Source organism: Penicillium soppii (assembly GCF_028829465.1).
Source record: "Penicillium soppii strain IBT 18220 chromosome Unknown utg000006l, whole genome shotgun sequence".
Taxonomy (NCBI): Eukaryota; Fungi; Ascomycota; class Eurotiomycetes; order Eurotiales; family Aspergillaceae; genus Penicillium; species Penicillium soppii.
In genome coordinates this window covers 4,371,700-4,392,956 of record NW_026643236.1, presented here as the reverse complement: position 1 = coordinate 4,392,956, position 21,257 = coordinate 4,371,700, and the positions used below count along the sequence as shown (strand labels likewise).

At 48.1% G+C, this 21,257-nt stretch overlaps 10 protein-coding genes across 10 annotated transcripts; 6 read left to right on the top strand and 4 right to left on the bottom strand.

Annotated features, from left to right (window-relative positions):
* Positions 1–117: 117 nt before the first annotated feature.
* N7529_009041 (uncharacterized protein) lies at positions 118–1,970 on the top strand (the record flags this gene model as incomplete). Its single annotated transcript, XM_057244568.1, has 5 exons — positions 118–386; positions 475–586; positions 610–790; positions 830–1,151; positions 1,211–1,970. 5 exons carry the CDS (start codon positions 118–120, stop codon positions 1,968–1,970), a joined length of 1,644 nt encoding a protein of 547 aa, XP_057096106.1.
* A 1,817-nt stretch (positions 1,971–3,787) lies between these two features.
* Positions 3,788–6,070, bottom strand: N7529_009040 (PARP-type zinc finger-containing protein; the record flags this gene model as incomplete). Its single annotated transcript, XM_057244567.1, has 5 exons — positions 3,788–5,230; positions 5,286–5,354; positions 5,440–5,617; positions 5,667–5,802; positions 6,055–6,070. The coding sequence occupies 5 exons, from the start codon at positions 6,068–6,070 to the stop codon at positions 3,788–3,790; spliced, it is 1,842 nt and encodes a 613-aa protein (XP_057096105.1).
* A 1,084-nt stretch (positions 6,071–7,154) lies between these two features.
* Positions 7,155–7,741, top strand: N7529_009039 (uncharacterized protein; the record flags this gene model as incomplete). Its single annotated transcript, XM_057244566.1, is given in 2 exon segments — positions 7,155–7,610; positions 7,628–7,741. The coding sequence occupies 2 exon segments, from the start codon at positions 7,155–7,157 to the stop codon at positions 7,739–7,741; spliced, it is 570 nt and encodes a 189-aa protein (XP_057096104.1).
* A 176-nt stretch (positions 7,742–7,917) lies between these two features.
* N7529_009038 (chaperonin-containing T-complex subunit CCT3) lies at positions 7,918–9,835 on the bottom strand (the record flags this gene model as incomplete). The annotated part of the gene is made up of 5 exons (XM_057244565.1): positions 7,918–8,007; positions 8,066–8,703; positions 8,777–9,367; positions 9,422–9,757; positions 9,811–9,835. 5 exons carry the CDS (start codon positions 9,833–9,835, stop codon positions 7,918–7,920), a joined length of 1,680 nt encoding a protein of 559 aa, XP_057096103.1.
* Positions 9,836–10,122: 287 nt separating this feature from the next.
* On the bottom strand, positions 10,123–10,938 carry N7529_009037 (uncharacterized protein; the record flags this gene model as incomplete). Its single annotated transcript, XM_057244564.1, has 1 exon — positions 10,123–10,938. One exon carries the CDS (start codon positions 10,936–10,938, stop codon positions 10,123–10,125), a length of 816 nt encoding a protein of 271 aa, XP_057096102.1.
* Positions 10,939–11,368: 430 nt separating this feature from the next.
* On the bottom strand, positions 11,369–12,816 carry N7529_009036 (uncharacterized protein; the record flags this gene model as incomplete). Its single annotated transcript, XM_057244563.1, has 4 exons — positions 11,369–11,747; positions 11,808–12,467; positions 12,510–12,554; positions 12,620–12,816. 4 exons carry the CDS (start codon positions 12,814–12,816, stop codon positions 11,369–11,371), a joined length of 1,281 nt encoding a protein of 426 aa, XP_057096101.1.
* A 795-nt stretch (positions 12,817–13,611) lies between these two features.
* On the top strand, positions 13,612–15,179 carry N7529_009035 (bifunctional AAA family ATPase chaperone/translocase BCS1; the record flags this gene model as incomplete). The annotated part of the gene is made up of 2 exons (XM_057244562.1): positions 13,612–13,752; positions 13,815–15,179. 2 exons carry the CDS (start codon positions 13,612–13,614, stop codon positions 15,177–15,179), a joined length of 1,506 nt encoding a protein of 501 aa, XP_057096100.1.
* Positions 15,180–15,496: 317 nt separating this feature from the next.
* N7529_009034 (putative quinol monooxygenase) lies at positions 15,497–15,866 on the top strand (the record flags this gene model as incomplete). The annotated part of the gene is made up of 2 exons (XM_057244561.1): positions 15,497–15,518; positions 15,580–15,866. The coding sequence occupies 2 exons, from the start codon at positions 15,497–15,499 to the stop codon at positions 15,864–15,866; spliced, it is 309 nt and encodes a 102-aa protein (XP_057096099.1).
* Positions 15,867–16,527: 661 nt separating this feature from the next.
* On the top strand, positions 16,528–18,608 carry N7529_009033 (uncharacterized protein; the record flags this gene model as incomplete). Its single annotated transcript, XM_057244560.1, has 2 exons — positions 16,528–17,315; positions 17,378–18,608. The coding sequence occupies 2 exons, from the start codon at positions 16,528–16,530 to the stop codon at positions 18,606–18,608; spliced, it is 2,019 nt and encodes a 672-aa protein (XP_057096098.1).
* A 1,710-nt stretch (positions 18,609–20,318) lies between these two features.
* On the top strand, positions 20,319–21,094 carry N7529_009032 (uncharacterized protein; the record flags this gene model as incomplete). The annotated part of the gene is made up of 2 exons (XM_057244559.1): positions 20,319–20,396; positions 20,453–21,094. The coding sequence occupies 2 exons, from the start codon at positions 20,319–20,321 to the stop codon at positions 21,092–21,094; spliced, it is 720 nt and encodes a 239-aa protein (XP_057096097.1).
* Positions 21,095–21,257: the final 163 nt, after the last annotated feature.

The window sequence follows — 21,257 nt, the reverse complement described above, 5'->3', positions numbered from 1 at the left end:
TCTTCCGGGTTTGGTTCAGCATGTTCTTCACCAACCTACCAACGGCTAAACTGTCTTCTTGCACCCCAAAAAAGAGCATTATTCACCTGCTTTCTTTCTCGTTAGATCACGCTCATAATGGTGCCTGTGCTTTGCCTCACAGCTGGGCTGCGCCATCTGCCAGCACCTCGTAAGCTCAAGGCGGGTGAAGTGGCTCTCGTCAGGTTCAAAAACGTCCTTCGCGGCTACAAAACAGATGTCTGGTTTGGGGTGGTTCTAGCCCATAAGTTCGGTCCTGCTAGGCACATCAATCGCCGCCCAGTGGGTGCACAGCCGAAAGAAGGAGAATGGCATACCCATTTGCGGGACCGGGTATACCCAATGTATTTGCCTGCACGCAACATGTAGTAGGTTTGATCTCTTTTTTGCGTAGCAAAATAGCCCTCTATATTTTGCCCTCTTTCAATACAAAACTAAAAGCTAACATTCATCAAGTCGGTGGACCAATCTTCGCGATATGTTTCTCTTTAATGAGAAGACAATCAATGATATGAACAGAGCTGACTGGCAAGATGAAGGATTAATTTGGGATCAGCTAGCCAAACTTGTCCATAAAAGCCTGCTCTACAGTTCTGGGAGGACATGTCAATGCACGAGATGGGCTCGAAGGGGAAGCGTGGCCGCGAGCTACGAGTCATTATGCCTAAAGAAGACGGGGACGAAGTGAGCGATTCCGAAGAACAGAAAGATGACAATGAATCCGAAGAAGACGAAGGAAATTTCCAGTCATCGACTCTAGGGACCTCGAACGGTATCAGTAATGAATCTAGCACACGAAAAGTGCATACAGCAATCAGCTCATTCTCTGAATCACGGGAGCAAGGTTTTCGTTTTAGAAAGGCATCCAATGTGAATAGGAATGAGCTGTATAAAACGACTCATATTTCTTCTTCTTTTCCGGACAAAGCAGATGATCGGTTGCTGAACTCGAACGCGCGAGCTTGCATCTTCAATATCAATACCACCTTTAATGTGTGCCCTCTAGAGGACCTCCCTCAAGTTGATCCCATGCTTCTTGATACCTCCTGCTTTTTTGTGTCTCCCAACTCCGAAGCTATGACATTGAACTCCAACCATCCCCAAGCCAATCCATCCATCAAGATGGAGAATAGGTATTTCTTCTTTGATATCATACGATCCTCTTACACTAACAGTGGGCTTCATTTTACAGTTCCAACGTCCAGGTAACTACCGCGCAGCAAAGCCCTAAACCCTCGATCTTTGATATGACAATGCGCCAGGCTTTGGCTCAAGTTCTCCTTGAGAGGCCTGAGACTGAGGATGTGCTTGCCTTCTGCCGAAATCTGAATTCTGTTCAAAGCAGAGCAGAGATTGTGCAGCTCCGTGACTTCCAGAAAGAGAGAGAGTTTACCCCTCGTCTGCTCCAACCCGACTATCTGCCTTCCACCATGCCAAAGTGTGTTCAGATTTTCGACGAACAGGGTCAGAAAGTCCCTTATCTCCTCGGTGATAAGATGCATATTGGCCAACGCCTTCGCCTTGAGGGGGTCGAAGACAGTGCAGGTCTTCGAGATGGTGTCACTATCCTTGGTGCTTTGTATGATCAGGCTAGGAACTTCGGGATCAAAGATCTTATCTACTGTATTACCTACAAGCTGCAAGTCGCCTGGAATTCCTACATGGGTGTTGGCCAGTGCCTTCCTTTCCTCGGCGTTGCGACCCTGGCCTTCAAGAACGACTACATCCGCGAGGCCAGCGATTTTCTCCAGACATGGTTCATTTCATTCCTTGCAGAGACCTACGATCTCTTCGTCAACCAGTGCCACGACAAGCTCTTGACTCTTCTGCGCGCCAACCCCAAGCTCCAGGATGCGGTCCTCGAGCTTCGCGCTAAGCTTCTCCTTCGTCAGCCGGAGGTATTCTCTGACACCCGTGCTCTTCTCAGGAGCCGCGGAATCGGGCAGCTGTAGATCCTTTTTCTATGGCGCCCTACTAGGATAGCGGACCCTTTGCACCGGCTCGGTTCACCGTGGGTTGCATCCGTTGAGTTTGCGTAGAGTTTTGCGTTCATTTCTCTGCACTGTATTTCTGCGATTCCATCGGTGTTTTTCTTACGTTTGCCCTTTGGGGATTTGCGTCGTTGCACGGGACATAATGGGGGATTGTTCTTTGTTTTTATTTGCTTTGCGGATTCTGACCCCACGGTCAGATTGGATCTGGATAAGAATTGAATTCATGTGCCACGAATCTGTGTTTTCTCCGTAGTTTTATCGTTCATTCGTAGACTGCGAGCCACAGTGGTGTTTCATTCACGTGCAATAATATAATAGCCGAGTGAGGAGCTAGTAAAACAGCTGGTGTAAGAAATTTTGTATTTATATCTTCGATTCCAGGCCAGAGTAATCGGTTCGTCCGTGTTGATGATCTTTGCTACGGGGGAGGTGAGGCCCGGAACCAGCCCCGAACCCTAACACCTAAACCCGAAGTCGAAGCCCGGATTCTATCTCTAAGCCCTGGCCCCCTCCAACTTTACTGGGTGCCTATTGTGTTCTTCATTACACACGTTCCATGAAATCTGTCATCTACTGCCATATATCTGATATGGAAAGCTTCTTTAACACGAGTGTGAGGCGACCCAAACTTAGACTAAGTCGAATGAGCATCATCCTGCCTCTTTTTGTAATCATGGTTGATCAGGCAGAACCTTGTGTGCTCCTGGAGGACGCTGTATAATTCGCGATGCTAAGCCCGTATTAAATTTGGATATTGATTCTGAGGCTGGCTTGTAACCGTCTTTCTGTACCTAGCACCGTTATTCTTTGTCTGATATTCTATGTTCTTTTGACTGGCATTTGGCCTCTTCCAAAAAAAACCCTTCCAGGTCAGGTATGAGTACATCGTGCCGAAGTCCCCTTCAATATTGTCACAACGGGATATTTACAATATTAACTGTTTCCAAATCTTTCAAGCACATTTTTTCCAAGTTGACAGACACTTATATGAGCCAGATAGAAATGCCAATGTAAGTCAATAGGCACAATGGGGCAGCCAATACATGCTCAACCAAACAAGGTGCATGGTATGTCACCAATCGGCAATTTTGATTCGCAGTGAAAAGATTGACAGCCATCTCTAAACGAACTAGACTAGATGTCGCCCTCTTTAATGCTGTACTGGAACGAAGATTCCAAGCAAGGGCCGCATAGAGTTGTTTAAACGAAATGAACATCCAAGTTAGCAGCTGTTTGAGTCCATAGCAGAATTCAACCATATATTCTAAAATCCTAGAAACAAACCTCTCTTCTTCGCAGTCTTTGTCAGTGGAGCGATGGATGATGTTCTATCATTACACTACCATCGCAGTAACAATTGACCATATGTCAGTGGTCAATATCCTGTACGCTATCCTTACTCTATTCTGAGGTCCTACTAGTTTCTTTTCCTTCTTCTTTTGAACCTCTTGGATTGAAACTAGTATCTTGCAGGCTATTCCATAGTAAGAAGGTCCCTCATATCAATAAAAACATGGAACTGCAGATTCGCAAAACTCCACCGCTAAGGGGAAACTAAGCTCACAACGCCCGAGAAAAAAAAAAACGATTTGCAAACAAAAACGTATCCCGGTTGGGACAAATTTCAAGAACAGCAACGAGATGAGGACAGATCACGAAAGATCTGAAGACAATAGCCGGCGACAGATCAAAGAGCAAATGCGACCATGTGTCAAATACTAGAAACGAAAGCAACAGTCTTCGAGACTGGCATGGACTATAAGTAATGAGCGGGCTTAATTTGCCCCGCCAGTCTCGACCTCAACTCCTGCGGTACTCTCGATATTCTCAGCGAAGGGCTCGGCGGGCTCATCAACGATCTGCTGAGGCTTCTCAACCACGTCGGTAGTAATGTTATCGGCAGGCTGGTTGGTGGACCGGGTGGCATCTTCCACAATGGCATCTGCAGCTGCAGCGTTGTCCGTTACATTGTTGTCACCGTTCTTGCCATTAGGAATTTCCTCGGTAGCTTCGTTGGTCTTTTCCTGAGTAGTCACTTCGGTAACCTTCTTGGCAGCTGGCTTGCGACCACGCTTGGGCTTTTCCTCGTGGGATTCATTATTCTCGTTCTGCACAGCTTCTTCAACAGCCTTGGTGGCAGCTGACTTACGACCAGCACGCTTGGCCTTGGGCTTTTCCTCGGTAGCCTCGTTGGTCTCTTCCCGGGTAGTCTCCTCGGCAACCTTCTTTGCAGCTAGCTTGCGACCACGCTTGGGTTTTTCCTCGTGGGATTCGTCGCCCTCCTCCTTTGCAGTTTCTTCGACAGCTTTTTTTGGGCCTGGCTTGCGACCACGCTTGGTCTTTTCCTCGGGGGATTCATTGTTCTCATCCTGTTCAGCTTCTTCAGCAGCCTTAGTGGCAGCCGACTTGCGACCACGCTTAGGCTTAGTGGGGGATTCATTACCCTCCTCCTGTGCAGCTACTTCAGCAGCCTTGGTAGCAGCTGACTTGCGACCACGCTTAGGCTTAGTGGGGGATTCAGTACCCTCCTCCCTTGCAGCTTCTTTGGCAATTTTCTTGGCAGCTGGCTTGCGACCACGCTTGGGCTTTTCCTCGGTGGATTCATTGCTGTCCTCCCCTGCGGCTTCTTCGGCGGCCTTGGTGGCAGCCGATTTGCGACCGCGCTTGGGCTTTTCCTTGGGCGATTCATTGCTGTCCTCCTTTGCGGCTTCTTCGGCAGCTCTGGTGGCAGCCGATTTGCGACCACGCTTAGGCTTAGTGGAGGATTCGTTGGTTTCTTCCTCGGTGGCCTGGTCCACAATCTTCTTGCTAACACGCTTGGGTTGAGCATCCTTCTCAGTCTTAGAAGCATTACCATTGGTTGCCTCGTTGGACTTGACGCCACCCTTGGCCTTTGAAGCAGGGGTTGCCTTAGCACGAGGAGCAGCCTTCTTCTTGGCGGGCACCTCCTCCTCAGAGACATGATCTTCATCAGCATCTGGCATGTTGGAATCGCTGTTATCAGCAACTTTCTCTTCAGCAGCATTCTTAGTGGCTGGCTTGCGACCACGCTTCTTGGCCGTGCTAACATCCTCATTTTTGTTCTTGGGACGACCGGGGCCACGCTTCTTCTTCACAGGCTGCTCTTCATCGTTGGCAGAGCCTTCGGCATCGCTCAAATCGCGCTTCTTGCTAGCGCCAGAGGCCTCGGCCTCCTCGGCTTCTTTGGCTTCCTTGGCCTGTAGTCATGTTAGCCCGTTACCCCAAGCATAGACATCCAATATCTCCACATACCGCCTTAGCAGCCTTTTCTTTGCCCTTGAGACGCATACCAGTTTGACCAGGGCGGTTGCATTCAAGGTCCTAGGTTTTCGTCAGTCAAATGTCATGGCGGTTTGATTTCAGGCAATGTTGTTTGGTTAATTTATGAACAGGTCGTAGTACTTACACCATTCCATTCGTCATCTTCAACATGGCCCGCTTGAAGAGCCTGGATAATCTTGGCCTGGTGCTCATCACCTAGCTCGTCCCAGCCATCCAGCATCTCGAACTGCAATGTCTCGGGCTCACCCTCCTTCTGAATGGCGGCACACATGTTCTGAACCATGCGAGGGGTGAAACATCCCCTGATAAAGATCAGTAGGTGAGTTCATTCTATGTTGCACCCAAACTTACCAGTGGCGCCAGCTCCAGAACTGGCGGGATTCAGTGTCAATCCAGCTGCCAACCCGGAGTTCACCCTTTCCTATCTTGACCTGTTGGTCCTTGCATTCTTTGGTTTGGCAGCCTGCGCGGCCAGATTTAGCGAGCTCTAGGAATTGGAGTCAGCTGTGGGGTCACCAATGTTTCAAACGACTATCGAGACGCGAAAAAGAAGCATAGGGTTTAGACAGCAGTAGCATCCAGCACATTAGAGTCAGATAATAGGGTAAGATGCTTCATTGCCGGGTGTGCACTGCAGTCCATTCATTGTGAAAAGCACTCGCGCTTGAGGTACAAAAGTACGAGAGCGGGAGGACACCTGGGTATGGGAAGTGACTTCTGGGTATGGGAAATGACTTACCAAACCGATACGGCATGTCGACTGAGCGTAGTAGTAAAGGAAAAAAATAAGAAAAGCCAAGAGAGCGATATGTGTGGATGTGACGTTTGTGGAACGGGACACCAGCTGGGTCGCGGGTAAACAAAGGAGAGAGAGAGAGGATGGTGGTTGAGATAAGTTTGCTTATGAACCTGCAAACTCGCGTAAATGTAAAGTAAGAGGGAGTTTACAGGGTAAGAGCGAAGGTAAGAAAACGCGAGACGTCAAAAATAATAAACGATTCCCCCCGATCAGCGCAATTGGTACAGAACATTTGCTCTTTTAAATACTTTTTGCTTATCAACAGAGTACTTCTTCGTGATCTGTACTGAAAACCCTTTCTTTTTGAGTCCTTTTCATACATACTTTTTAGTAGAAAAAAAGGATCCTCGATCCCGCTAGATTTCTACTGTGAAGCGGCTTATTTTCTTTCAATAATGAGTATTTCCAGACTTGGAAGCATTGTGTGCCTCGAGAGCCGTTGCCAGTTGATGAAACCGTGGCTTAACGAACAGGTCATGAATGGTAAGACTAACACTGGATATAAGGTTGAGTGAATTTTGAATCAAATTCCTAGTTAACTAGAATTATCTCAGTCCTTCGAAACAATTTCTTAGAATCATAACAATATGCTTCATTTCTAGGTATCTTTTGTATAGGTCTTCAGAGAAAATGTACATGGCTTCACTTTTCCCTTATCTCGTAACCTCCTAACCAGGGATTTGACAAGTAACGCTGCAAGATTTTGATTCATGAGCATGTAAAAGATAGTAAAGCACCCAGCCTCACTCTGAAATTGACGATATGTACCTTTTGCGCTCATCATCAACAAATGGTCAAAAGAAAAGATGATACCGCTAACCGGATATGGTTAGGCCCATTTGAAGGTCTTCTGTACTTCTTCAAATAATGACTGAACATGACTGAACTTGCCAACCTACCAGGTATACTGCTGGATAATTCGATAAGAAACACAAAATCGTGAAAAGCACCCCAGCACCAAACCCTCTGCAAGAAACCATCAATTGCACCCGCGCACAAACCATTTCAACGCGGTCGCATTACACCCGCAACACTCTACAATGTCCGAGCCAGGCCCCGAGTCCCTTCCAACAAGCGCCGATCCGCGCAGCAAGCGGCCGACCAAGCGACGCGCATTGACACCACTCTCCGAACACGCAAGCCAAATTGAGACACTGTTCAAAGACCCCAGCAAGGACATCCAACTTCCCGCAGCATCCATACAGCGCTCAGCGTCGTCTTTGCTAGCGCCGCCGGAGATCGTCACCAATGTCCAGGGTTCATCCGCTGGTGCGGGATCTGGCGAGTTCCATGTTTACAAGGCCAGTCGGCGGCGCGAATATGAGCGTCTGCGTCTGATGCAGTCCGAGGTGGACCAGGAGAAGGATAATGCCAAGTGGGAAAAGGAGCGCGAGGAGGCTAGGCGCAAGGATGAAGAGAAGACAGAAAAGAACCGGCGGAGGAGGGAGAAGAAAAAGAACGCGCGTGGGAAGAAGGGGGGTGACAAGATGGATATGGTACGGCTCCTGTGAAGCCTGCGGCCGCTCCGGGGACGATGGTAAGCGCGGAGGGAGACAAGAATGGGGTTGCTGCGGATGGCCAGCCTGCTCAAGAAGTTCCTGGTGTTATTTTCCACGATGATGATTAAACGGGAAGGCTAGATTTACTGCTGGCAGTGTATGATACGTAGATACCCATCCGGAATTTGTTGTTTTGTTGAATCTAGGATATTCATACAGAAGGAGGATAGCCAAGAGGCGAATCGTGTAGCATTATGTACGGACCTCGAGTCCAAGGATCATTCTTTTTCTTTTCGTCTATCAATTATTCCTCGCCGCCACCGCCGCCGCCGGCGATCTGTTGGGCGGACTTTCCACTGCAGATATCGTCGACACGGAGAAGCAAGCATGCAGACTAAAGTGAAGTAGATTGTTAGTATATTGAAGTGAGGGTGTAGACGTAGATGACTTACCTCGACAGCGGTCTTGATGCTCTGGAGCTTGACAGCCTCGGGCTCCCAAACGCCGTATTCCTTCATATCAACGAGCTTACCAGAGTCGCCGTCCAGACCCCAGGAGGTGTGGCCCTCAACGTGCTTGGCACGGAGCTGGGTGAGAACACGGATAGGGCTGGCGCCAGCGTTCTGAGCCAATGTACGGGGAATGACCTCCATGGCGTCGGCAACCGCCTTGTATGGCCACTGCTGGACACCCTCGATGGAGCGGGCAAGCTGGCTGAGCTTCACGGAAACAGCCATCTCGACGGCACCACCACCGGGAGAGAGGCGGGGGTGGAAGATAACGTTGCGAGCAACGGACATGGCATCCTGCAGATTGCGCTCGACCTCGTTGAGGATATCCTTTGAGGGACCGCGCAGCAAAATTGTGCAGGCCTTCGGGGACTTGCACTTGCGCATGAATGTGAAGTACTCGTCACCAATCTTCTCGATCTCGAACAGTCCACATCCAGTACCAATATCGGACTCCTGGATGTCATCAACACGGTTGACAATAGTGGCACCGCTTGCACGGGCAATACGGTTGTTGTCGGTCTTTCGCACACGGCGGAGGGCTGTGATGTTGGCCTTCATCAAGAAGTGCTGTGCGAGATCTAGTAGTTTCAATCGTTAGGATATGTCATCAAATACAAATTGAGTCTTTCAGTCATTCGTGTAGCTGCTTACCAGAAACACCCTTCTCGGTGATAACGACGTCAGGCTTGAAAGCAACAACGGCCTCACACATGTGCTTGACCTGCTCCTCCTCAATCTGGAGAATACGGTTCCAGTCATCCTCCTTGGAGATCTCGATGTTGGTTTGAGACTCGCCCTTCTTGTACTCCAGTGGGCAGTCGAGAAGCAGAATGCGGGGGTTTTCGATTCTGCGACGCATCTTGGGATGTGTGATATCCTTGTTGACCATGACACCGTCGATCACCTCAGAATCCTCGATTTGACCACCGGGGATCTTCTCAATACGAGCGTAACGCTTGATATCAACTTCCTGCTTGCCACCGCCGATGTCGAAAGAAACAGTTCGGACAGCGACCAGAGCCAAGCTACACATCAGCTCTGACCACCGGTTGACGAACTTGGTTCCGATAGATGACTGGATGAGGGAGTACATGGCCTTGTCATCGTGAATATCGACCGGTGTGGAAACCTCCTCAATGATCTGGAGGGCATCGGCGAGGGCGCGCTTGAAAGCCTGGATGATAACGACGGGGTGGATGTTACGTTCGAGCTGGGGGATGGCCTGGGCGAGCATTTCTCCAGCTATTTATGGGATGTCAGTTCCTGGCCACTTTTCCAAAATAGATATTGCCATACCAAGGATGATAACAGTTGTGGTTCCATCGCCGACCTCCTCGTCCTGGGTACGGCTAAGCTCGATCATACTCTTGGCCGCCGGGTGCGACACTTCGATTTCTCGCAGGATAGCGTGCCCATCGTTGGTCAGCACAATACCACCCATGGGATCAAGCAGCATCTTCAACATCGCCTTGGGTCCGAGACATGACCGGATGATATCCGCAACACTGGTGTTTACTGAATTAGCATCGAACGAGAAGAAGAAAGGAGGTTGAAGGATATCGTACGTCTTAGCCGCGGTAATGTTAGACATCTGCGCCCTACGGCCGACCTGGCGTTCACCGGAATTGGTGTCTGGATGACATGTTAGGAAGTTAAGGGGAGCATTTCAATGGGGGGTAACGAACTCATCACCACCACCGGAGCCTGCATATCGGCGGTTGTTTATTGTAGTTTGAGCGGGAAGTAGAAATAGGACAATCCGATAAATCACTTCCGAGTATCAGAAAATATTGAAAATTGCTGATAATCGAGGAGTTCCGACTTCAACGCTGTTCGCCCGCATTCCATCAAATTTCCAGGCGAAGTGGGAGCTCCCTCACGCTAATCTAGATACGGTTAGCGTTTACCCCTGACAAACCAGGCAAACATCTATTATAGTTAGTTATCTACTTCTGAGCAATTCAACTACTTCAATCTCGATAAGATGCACTGTTGTTTCATTGTGGGTTGCTCAACCCTGATGAGTCTTGAGAGATATCATATTGTACAAATGTAACCAGCCTCGACAAAACTGCGATTTCCAGCTTCAACTTGACGGTATAGAAAAATGTTTTCAACACAGTCTGAATGATGAACAAGCCAGTGAATTCCATCACAACAAGCGAAATGTCCATGAGAATAATAACAAAATTGATAACCAATAGCTGGTACATAATGTTGGTTTTTCGTTGGCTCCTCGTTGGGTAGCTGTGTAACAAATTGAGAGTCTGTACAATGAAGATACTTGAGATGACAATCTCTTGTACAAAAAAGCCCGTGAGTTGAACCTTTTCCCAGGTGTCGAAGAATCGACCAAATGCCAGATGGCAAGCATATATAACACCATAGGAAGCAATGATCTGTGGGATTTGCAGAATGATTGCGTCAATGATAATCATTGCCAGGACACCGCGTAAGATTCTTTCGTCGCGTAATATGAGGTGTAGCCGCGAGTATAAGACCAGTGAGTGTCCCGTCACCATTATGCTCCATCCCGCGGTGGATAGTGTGACTGGTATCCAGATGGGTGCCAGCTTGAAATATTTCAACAAGAGACCTAAAGCATCAGGAATGACGCCAAGGAGGCCAGTGATGAGGAGGCTCCAAAAGTAAAGGCCTTTGTATACGCGGAAGATCGAAAATACTAGAATGATGAGTTCTATTGCATTGTAAAGAGCTAGCCCGAGAAGGCTGGCAAGAAAGGCCTGTAGCGCGAAGCTATTTCCGGTGTATGAGCCGACAATGCCCTGGACCGGAGCGGAGCAGTGGGCCATGATCAGGTAGAAACGCCCTTATGTGCAAACATCATCGAAATACATATGTTCATTATGTTGGTGATATTTCCATATTCTCCAAATTCTTCGGGAAGATGTAGAGATGAAGTCGTCAGCATTTTCCTTCCACGTGACGAACCATCCATGGTACTTCGAAATGTTATTTTGCTTCATGATTTGCCAGTACTTCGTAATCCCTCTGCATCATACTGGATGCGGTATCTAGGCTATCGACACATGCAATAACCATAGCGCTGAAGCCACAGAAGACGGAGATGACGAATCAAAGAGAATTTGGCCAAGATATTTACATTGTCTGAATCTCGTCTGAAAAGATTATTGACTGGCTGAGTGGTGGGAGTGGCGTGGACAACCCTGATTTACATTATTGGTTCGTCGCCAGCTTCGTTCTCCCTATCATACACCTTGATCAAAACTCTCGGCTCTCCCCAATATCACACACGTCAAAGACACCCTCTTCCGGAATATTGTGTTTCTTCAGCGCCTCCTTCAGCAGTCTGGGAGGTTCCAACACATCCTCCTCAGTTAGTACCCAAGTGCCCCAGTGCATACCCAATGCATTTTTGCACTTGGTGTCCTTGAACATACGAACAGCATCATGAGGGTTAGCATGGGCGGAACTGAAGATATGACGAGGAGAGTATGCTCCAATGGGAATCAAACCAAGGTCAAATGGTCCCCGGAATTCGCCCACCTGCTTGAAGGCAGGGCAGATAGGGAAATTGTACTTAGAATCGTAATCGTCCTCTCCCTCGGGTACCTCATCCACTGCTCTGTACCCAGAATCCCTATATTGACAGTTAGCAAACGATGATATTAGACCACGAGGACTTTCAAGTATATCATACCCAGTAAAATACACCTTGCTACCGCCAGACTCAATGGCCCAGGAAGCCCATAGTGTTTTATACTTGTCGAAAGGACCACGCGCAGTAATATGCTGGCACGGCAAGCAACTGATACGCGCCTTGATTTCCGCAGCGATAGAAGCTTCGCCCACAGGCTCAACTTGCGCTTTCTTGTCGTCCTTTGGTGACATTGCGATGTCACGCTCATCCCACCAATCCAACTCTGTTACATTTTTGATGCCTGAGCTGTGGAACCAAGCCTTGTTGCCAAGCGGCGCAAAGAAATGGGAATTGGGATGTCTCTTTGCGATTTCCGAGACAGTGGGGTATGACAGATGATCGTAGTGGTTGTGTGAGATGACCACCGCATCGATGATAGGGATGTCCTTAATTTGGCACGGAGGCTCGGTAAAACGCTTAGGACCCAGCGTAAATGGTCCACAGCATGGCCCGCAACGCGCTTCAAAGACAGGGTCGAAAAGAACTCGGAGGCCGCTTGGGAACTCAACGTAATAGCATGCATGTCCAAGCCATGTCGATCGGAGCTTGGAAGTCTCTCGAGTAGGAAGGAATTCAGGCTTGCGGACGGTGACGGTTGGCGGAGTGGTATCGGGTGTGTTGCCTTTGCCGCTTATTCGGCGCGAACTGAAATGGCGAGGTCTGGTTAGAGAATTAACAGCGTCAAGTGACGAGTGGACTTACATCATCATTTGTCCAATCTCTGAAGTGCTCAGATCGCGAAAGGATCTACCAACAAAGTTGTTCGTTAGTCACAACAATGAGGGGAGACCGGCAAGTAACGATTGGCATACTCCCAGGGATTTCTGAACCCCGTCTTTGTATGGTGAGACTTCTCCAAAGCATCTTCTGGGCTAGGTCTGATCGGGGAGTTACCCACGGTCAGCGCATATAGCACAGCTGCGGTGTTCATGTTGCGAGTTGGCCAATGGGGGAAAGTACGCTGGTATAATGCCCGTCGAGAAACCGGGGAACAGGAAAGAAGGCGCATGGGAGTATCGAGACTTTATAAAAAGCAAAAAACGCCCCCCTCGGCCGAATACGAAGACAAGTCACCAGCTTATGGTCGGAATGTGGGAAGCAGAAACATCTTATAATCCCGTTAACTCCGGCACGGGCTTATGTTTCCCGACGGCCCCATTCGATTGACCGACAACTGAGCCTCAACGTTCATATTTCAAGATCAACTACCAAAATGCAGTTCTTGATTCGATGACGCACCGAGATCTGTAGATCTGTCATACGCGGGTGAGGGTGAGCAGACTTGGGTACTTCTTCTCATTAGCTGGTTCCATTTACCATTTACCGCTTTCCGCTCCGCTGTACAGTAGTACACATATCATTTTAATTTTTGCAGTAAATATGATGCCGATAATACAATAACTACATATCTATATTCGCGTATGTGTTGTAGACGATAATATGACGAGCCTGATGTAGAAAAATTTATGACACCGGCGAAGTAAGAAAGAAGTTCAGAGATGTGTTCTATAACTAGGGCGCTGTTGCCAAGTACTGGCCAGAAAGAATAGAAATATTTCAAACAAAAGAACTGCAAGGCTTAGCCAATTATCAAGGAGTCTACATGTAGATGAAGGTACAAAATGCATTGTCGCTATACACGTGTAAATATATACTCCGTGGAGTGGACTAATTTGGCAATAAGAGCCAATCAAATGTTAATGCTCGGTCCGCTGTAACTCCGATATCTCGCTCTTATCGATCTTCTGTCTCGATTATTCCTCTAGGGCTGGTTTATCTTCACGACATTTGTGATTTGACTGGCATGGAGCCAAATGGGGTCGCTAGTTCTACGCCATCTGCGGGCGATTTGATTTTGCAACAAAGAACCGAGGCTCTTCAGTCGGCGCAAAAAAGCGATGGAACCCTTCTGTCGCAGCTGACCAGCAATCCCTTGTTCACAGCGGTATGAGACCTAACCCTCGCTTCATGATTTCAATTGGTATGCTAATGTCCTATCACTGCCAGGGCTTTGGTCTTGCCGGCTTGGGTGCTGGATTGACTTTCGCACAAAAAGGCGTCCGACATGGTGCAGCTCTTCTCCGCCGACGAATGCTGGTGGATGTTGAGATCAGCATCAAAGATGACTCCTATCCATGGTTTCTACACTGGATGACTCTTTATCAACAATCACAGCTCACCGCGACCAAAGCTGCAGCAAATAGCACCGGTTACATGGATCGATTCCTCCAAAAACTCACCCCCGGCATGCGCCACCTCTCCATCCAAACGCAAAAGCTCGAACATTCGAATGGAGCCATCCACACACATTTCTCATTAGTCCCCGGTCCCGGTAAACATGTTCTTCGATACAGAAACGCATTTATCTTCGTTAATCGCATGCGCGAGTCAAAGTCTCGCGACCTCCAGACCGGAAAGCCGTGGGAGACAATCACCCTAACCACCCTTTACTCCCAACGTCACATTTTCGAAGACCTCTTCACCGAGGCTCACGCATATGCCGCCAAATCACACGAAGGCAAAACCACAATCTATAACAGCTGGGGAACGGAATGGCGACCGTTTGGAAACCCCCGTCGGAAGCGCCCCTTGGAGTCCGTCGTCCTCCAAGAGGGTGTGAAGGAACGAATTGTGGAGGATGTGGAAGACTTCATCTCAAGTTCGTCTTGGTACAATGATCGTGGAATCCCATATCGGCGAGGATATCTTCTATATGGCCCCCCTGGTACAGGCAAAAGTTCATTCATCCAGGCACTGGCAGGCGAACTAGATTACGATATTGCCATTTTGAACCTGAGCGAGCGCGGCCTAACAGATGACCGACTAAACCATCTTCTTACAATTGTACCCAACCGCACACTTGTCTTGTTGGAGGACGTTGATGCCGCATTTTCAAACCGCCGCGAGCAAAGCGACTCGGATGGTTACCGAGGAGCCAATGTGACTTTCTCGGGACTACTCAATGCCCTCGATGGAGTCGCAAGTGCGGAGGAACGGATCATCTTCCTCACCACCAATCATGTCGATCGCCTTGACGAGGCTTTGGTCCGACCTGGACGTGTAGACATGACCGTTCGTTTGGGCGAAGTCACTCGCTACCAAGTCGGCCGTTTGTGGGATCGATTCTATGAAGACATTGATACCAATGGAGAGTACCGCACAGTGTTCTTACAACGCCTTCAGGATCTTGGCTTGATCGAAGATGAAGCTGGTAACAAGGCCGATCGATCCCTGAATATCAGTGCTGCGGCTCTGCAGGGATTGTTCCTGTATAACAAGGGTAACATGGAGGGAGCGATTTCCATGGCGGAGGGTCTCACCTATAGTGCACATACTGAGGCATTGGGCCAAGACCAAGGAAAGAGGAACTAACTGTACAATACTATGTAAATAAGATCATTTAAATATAAAAGACACATTGAACTCAACCAAGCATTACGAAATGAACCTTGGAGCCACTGCAAATCAAGTCGGGATCACTAGGGGCAAATCTCGGGGATTTACATAGATCGGCCCACCTTTTAAAACACAATGTTTCTCTCACCGAGAATAATAATGCACACTGACTCAATTGATTTGTTGTCCAGGCGCTAGAAGTTATTTAAACGTCAGAGAGTCCTTACTTAACCCCTCAGTTCCCCTCTATATTTCGTCCCGCACCAAAAAGACAAACACAACATACATACATCATGGTTTACACAATCGTCGTCCGTACGTGATCGATACATATATGTCTAATTATTTCAACCTTTGACTTTTCTAACAATTATAGACCTCCGCGCTAAGTCGGATGAGGAGTCCATCTCCAAGCTCAAGGCCAAGCTTGTGGAGGCTTCTAACGTTTACTCCAACGACAAGGAGACCATCTCATGGTTCGTCATGCAGTCTGTCTTTGATAAGCAGGACTTCACCATCGTCGAGCGTTACGAGAAGGAGACATCTCAAGAGTATCACCTCAACAACCCATACTGGAAGACCTTCGACCCTTACGTGATTCCCTTGCTGGAGAAGGATATGGACATGCACCGCTTGGAAGAGTTGGAGGGCTCTACTATGTAGATAGTTTGATGTGATATAAACTGTACGAACAGAATTGCATTTTGCATTCACCAGATACTTCTTTTTCCCTTTTTTTTCCTTCGCTTCTCCTCAAGAAATGCTCGGGCAAATGTTGGAAAGATTTTCGGTCCATCAACCAACTTTCCGAGATATAATAAACCCATGGTTCAGTAAGCGCCTAAGAGTATTATCCAAGATCTCCGTTGCAGTGGAAACATCCTTATATTCATGTCATAGTTCTTTATGATACTATCTGGAACCGGTACATGTTGCACATACAATATTTGTTATATGCAACAGGGGTCAAATGAGCTTACTCTCCGATTTCTTCACAAAATTAACAAATATAACCAGCTAATCAGATACCAGGATTGCGATAATCATAGAATCTCCAAGGTCCAGCCACCAATCATCAAGTTCGATCAAAGCGCCGCTACTGCAGCCCGAAGTGACCATTCCAGGATCACGACCAATCATGCCCGATATCAGTTAAGCGCCCACCCTATATACGCAGGTTGGTCACAATGTCGGTAAGCCATGTCATCTGCTTGGTAGATGAGCTTTTAGACTTTCCATCGGTGAAAATGGGGTATATCTCACTGATGGTCCCCTGGTCTTTTATAGTATATCGCTTTGTTTATGCCGGTACTCGATTCACATAATGAGTGACAAGATGAATCAGTTCAATTTATTTCCTGCTCCATCCCCTCCGGTAGAAAGATCCAACAACCCATTTCGCAAAGCGGGCAAGAAACTAGCCGACAAGACAGAGTCAGAGTCCCCGATCCCCCTGCAAGAGATCAAAGATCCCAGCAAGACCGAATCCTTGCTGCTCCAGATTATCGAAGATACTCAAAAAGCTTTACCACCGCCACCACCTAAGAATGAAAGCTCCAATTCCTCACCTGTACAGGGTGGAATGGCGGGAACATCCCGTGATGCGAGATCACCTCAGTCCATACATGATCAAAATCGGCAAGCGAAGAGATCAAATCACCAAGCTTTGCCCTCGCATGGTAGTCATAGCAGCAGGAATAGCAATCAGACCGCGGCTTCAACAATCTCACCACAATCTTCACAGTCTTCAGTATCCCCAGTTGCAATGAGGTCAATATTTCCCCAATTCGACCCGAAACTGCCTTTGAATCAGCAAACATATCTTCCGCAGCCCTCAGATAACCCACTGCCTCAATTGCCTCAACCGTCGCAGTTCCCGATAAAAAGCTCGACAAAGACTCGAAAGCCTCCTAAGCTCACGTTGTTGACAAGTACAGAGATTGACCATGTTCTCGGACCGAGGACCGTGCCTGCTAGTGTCCTTGACTTTCCTACGAGTGAATCTGAAAGTGTTGAATATTCATCAACTGAGGAGATGAAGATGTTATGGGAAACGGCCAATGGACAAATACCTCGAGACTTTGTTGGGTCGTTGAATCTACGGATGATCAAGTACGAGTCCTTTTGTTCTCTATTTGATATTTGCTACGTATATTTACTAACATTTACCAAAGGACTGGACCGGCCACATTCACCCTCGGCAATTGCCAGCAACCACTCTATACATTACAGACATACTCCACCAACGAGCTCTCTCTTGGCAGAAGTGACCCTTCCAAACCCAACAACGACGTACCTATCATGATGATGAGTCTCGAAGACCGCATTCGCCGTGAGCATCCCAACGACGGACTTGTCACCCTCCTTTTCCCCAGACTCGCTGCCATGCTGGCAATAGACCAAGCCGGGGAAATAAGCAGACGGTACCACCTCTCTTACTCCGAAGCAGCAGAGGTTGAAGCCGATGCTCTCAAACGCGCTGCAGACCAAGAATCCTGCCGACTCTCCTGGAACCGGGCCCAACGACTCTACGAATTTAGACATCCATCCCTCTCTCGACACAACCCACCCGCTCTCGTCGGCACCGCAGGAATCCCACTGTCCCCCGTAAGATCCCAGTCATCGGGAATGCTTCACATCACAGTCTGCGCGCCATCCAACAATGTCGCCCCTCGTCAACCACCAACGATAATCGTCACCGTTCCGTCCTCTTCAACGGCAATGGAAGCCGCACGGCAAGCTGCAAATTCACGAACCTCCACTCTCCCAATCCCAGACCACGACGAGCCACTCGCATCCTTGGACTTCGCCACTAAGACACTCTCCATCTCACCAGCAGCCGTGATCACCACCATCCCATCCCTGTACGCTATCGACTCCCTCATCGCAGCGATGTTAGCAGTTGCCGTCTCAGACGAGGCCACAAATCCCATATTAGCAGACATGGCCCTGGGCTCCCCGAAACCATCGCGGCCAACCACTTCCCACAAGCCCGGCTCGTACTCGATGCCCGTGTTCCAGGGTAAACTAGTCACGACATTAGCCGAGCGCGCTGATACAGCAGAGAGCGTGCAGTTAGCGTCGCAGATTAAGTCAGCACAGAAGAAGTCAAAAGGCGACAATGGGAAGAGAAGTACGTTCAAATTTTGGAATCGAGCTCCTTCTACGCAGACTTCGAACAAGAAGCAGCAGGTTGTTGTTGAGGAATTCGATTTAGAGAGTTATGGTCGGTACGGGCCTAGTTCCTCGCGGGAGGGAACGGAGGTGCCTGGCATTACGCGTATGATACTGCGGATATTGTTCTTTGGCTTGAATTTGATTGTCAAAGGGTTGACTCTTGTTGTTAAAGTCTTGGCTTGGCTGTTGGTTAACTCGACTCGGTGTCTGACCAGTGAAAAGTTTTGAAGAGGCTTAGATCTTGACAGTTGGTTTTTATCTCTTGTTTCATTGTTTTGTTTGTGACTTCGACGTTCTGGAAGCGATCGAGGGACTTGGTTCGGTGGATTAGTTATACCCAATTTGATATATTTGCGGCAATCGTTCGTGCTTTTAATAACTCTAGTCATTCTAGCACCTACATTTGAGATATATATAGCTTCTAGTCATGCAAATAGAAAAAATTCAAAAACGACCGGTGGTTTACATTTTTGGCTAGTTGGGCTTCTCTGTAACCTTAGCTTTCTGATATATATTGGCGGACAAAACACTCTTGCAAAACTTCATATGTACATGTGTGGTTCTCAATTGTCCATTAAAATAACACAGAGACAAGATTTATCAGGCTTACGACCTAATGTACTCGCCTGTCAATTGTATGTACTTCCACCAAGGTAGGCTTGAATGATGAGCATACGCGCTCGTTTTTATGGGGCTCTAGACTTTTGTTACTTTAGTGTTCTTTTATACCTAGGCATCACATTTTAACTTGCTTATCTTGTTTCCAAATCTGTTTTTATTTGCTGACTGGTATATCTTGCTCTATTGTGGCTCTATCCCAGGGTTGTGAAGTATTAAGATAGCTGTAGAAATTATCAGTATACCTAACAATCTTAGTCACAGAAGCTTCTGAACAGAGAAGCTAGTACAGTATTTCGATGAACTAAGACCAATATGCGGAAATGAATCATGCAAGATCGTAATGGGCACGGGCATGCTTTTCAGTATTGTTGCTAGACAGTCATTGACTTCAGCAGGTCGAAGACCCTGATTGTCTGAATCAATATTGAAAGGATGTAAATCAACAGAGATTTTCTCTGAACACCAACGAGGGCTCAAATTAGGAGTGTAAAGATGAAAATCCTCCTTGAGTGCCTGTTGATCATTCCAGACCAAACCTGTTGCGTGTACGTTCCGAGTGTAACATCGCCGCACCGCAAACCACGATGACATTTCAGATGACATGGCCAGAATAGCATTTGAGCATGTGTTTGAATATCATATCGAGAAGCGGTATAATAATTGATCTTTAATCTGGAAACTCTTGATTGGCACTGCAAGATACATTTCGAAGTTCATCTTAAATATCACGACAGCCAAATCTACCCTAGCGCAGGGTTGACTCTCCATTTCCAGGACTAATTATGAAATCTCCTTCAATCCAGTCTCTACCCCGGGCAATGAAGATCTTAATAAAGCACAATAAGACGGTTTTTTGGATCTCAGAAAGTGCATTCCGCGGAGTATAGGTCTCCAGGGGTAAGAAAGGGAACCGCCACAGGGACATGGCAACTGGCACATTCTTGTGTCATTCCAATACAATCAACAGGGGCTTTGTGCAGTGAAACCCCAAGGACGTAATCGAAAAATGTCACCTAAAGCCTATCATCTGCCTATATACCGTCCCTATATCGAGCTTCCGTCCACAACGAGAATGCCTACACGTCATAATTCCAATATACCCACCTCTTAGGGGATCAAGGGATGTATGTCATTTCGAAGCAATTGTTTACTCCGTAAATGACTAGTAACTCAATTGTACATAAATCCTCGAATGTTTCTCGAGCCCGCCACTCGGATCCATACCATTTCTATCTATACAAGATTTCACCTTTTGGTATCAATTTCTTACCATAAGCTCTATACCTCTTCATCAAGAACCACAATAATCTACTCATAATGCGTTACTTCATTGCCGCCTCTGTCCTGGCCGCAGGAGCCCTTGCTCAGTCCGCCACCGACTACCTCAAGTGTGCTGTAAGATCCTACCATGCACACAACCCTTGCCAACAGCCAAACTAACAAAACAACAGAGCGCCACCTTTGGCTCAGCCGATGTCTCCGCCTTCAAAGACTGCGATGGCAAGTCCGCCCAAGAGTGCATCTGTGGCAACAAGGACGCACTGTCCACTCTAAGCGACTCCGCCGTCAGCGCGTGCGACGGCGTCGATATCACCTCCCTCACAGACTCCCTCTGCGGCAGCTCCCGCGAAGCCGCACCAGCCCGCCACGCCTCCAAGCCCATGGAGCTAGCAGACAACATGAAGCGCGCCTTCGCTCCCCAGGTCGAAGCCAACTCTGCTGCCCCCGCTGTACCCCGCGTCGTCTATGTCACCGAGACCAAGACCGACTGCAGCTGCAAGAGCACCCCCGCGCCTAACGCGCACATGGCGCACATCTCCCAGATCCCAGTCGATGTCCCTGCTAGCTCCAGCTCCATGTTCGGTATGGCTGCTGCGTCTACACCCGCTAGATACTCGCACGGTCTGATGGGCGCCGCTACTTCCTCTGTTCTCTTTGGCTCGCAGGCTTCCGCTGCTACTCCTTCGCCCTCTGGTGCTGATGCTCACCGTTTCTCGGCGTTCCAGGGAGCTGCTGCTCCTGGTGCCTCTGTGAACACTGGTGCTGCGGCCGTCGGTGTCGCTGCTGTCATGGCCTTTATGGCTGCCCTGTAAGCTTGGCAAGGTTTTGTTCTTCCAAAGGGTTGAGTGAGACGTGGGGTTCTTGTTTCCATCTTCAGCTTGTATGGTTATTGGAGTTTATATTGGAGTATTTTCTTTTGGTCAAACTAAACCAATTTGTTGGTTATTGAGATTAGTTATAATGATAAATGAAACA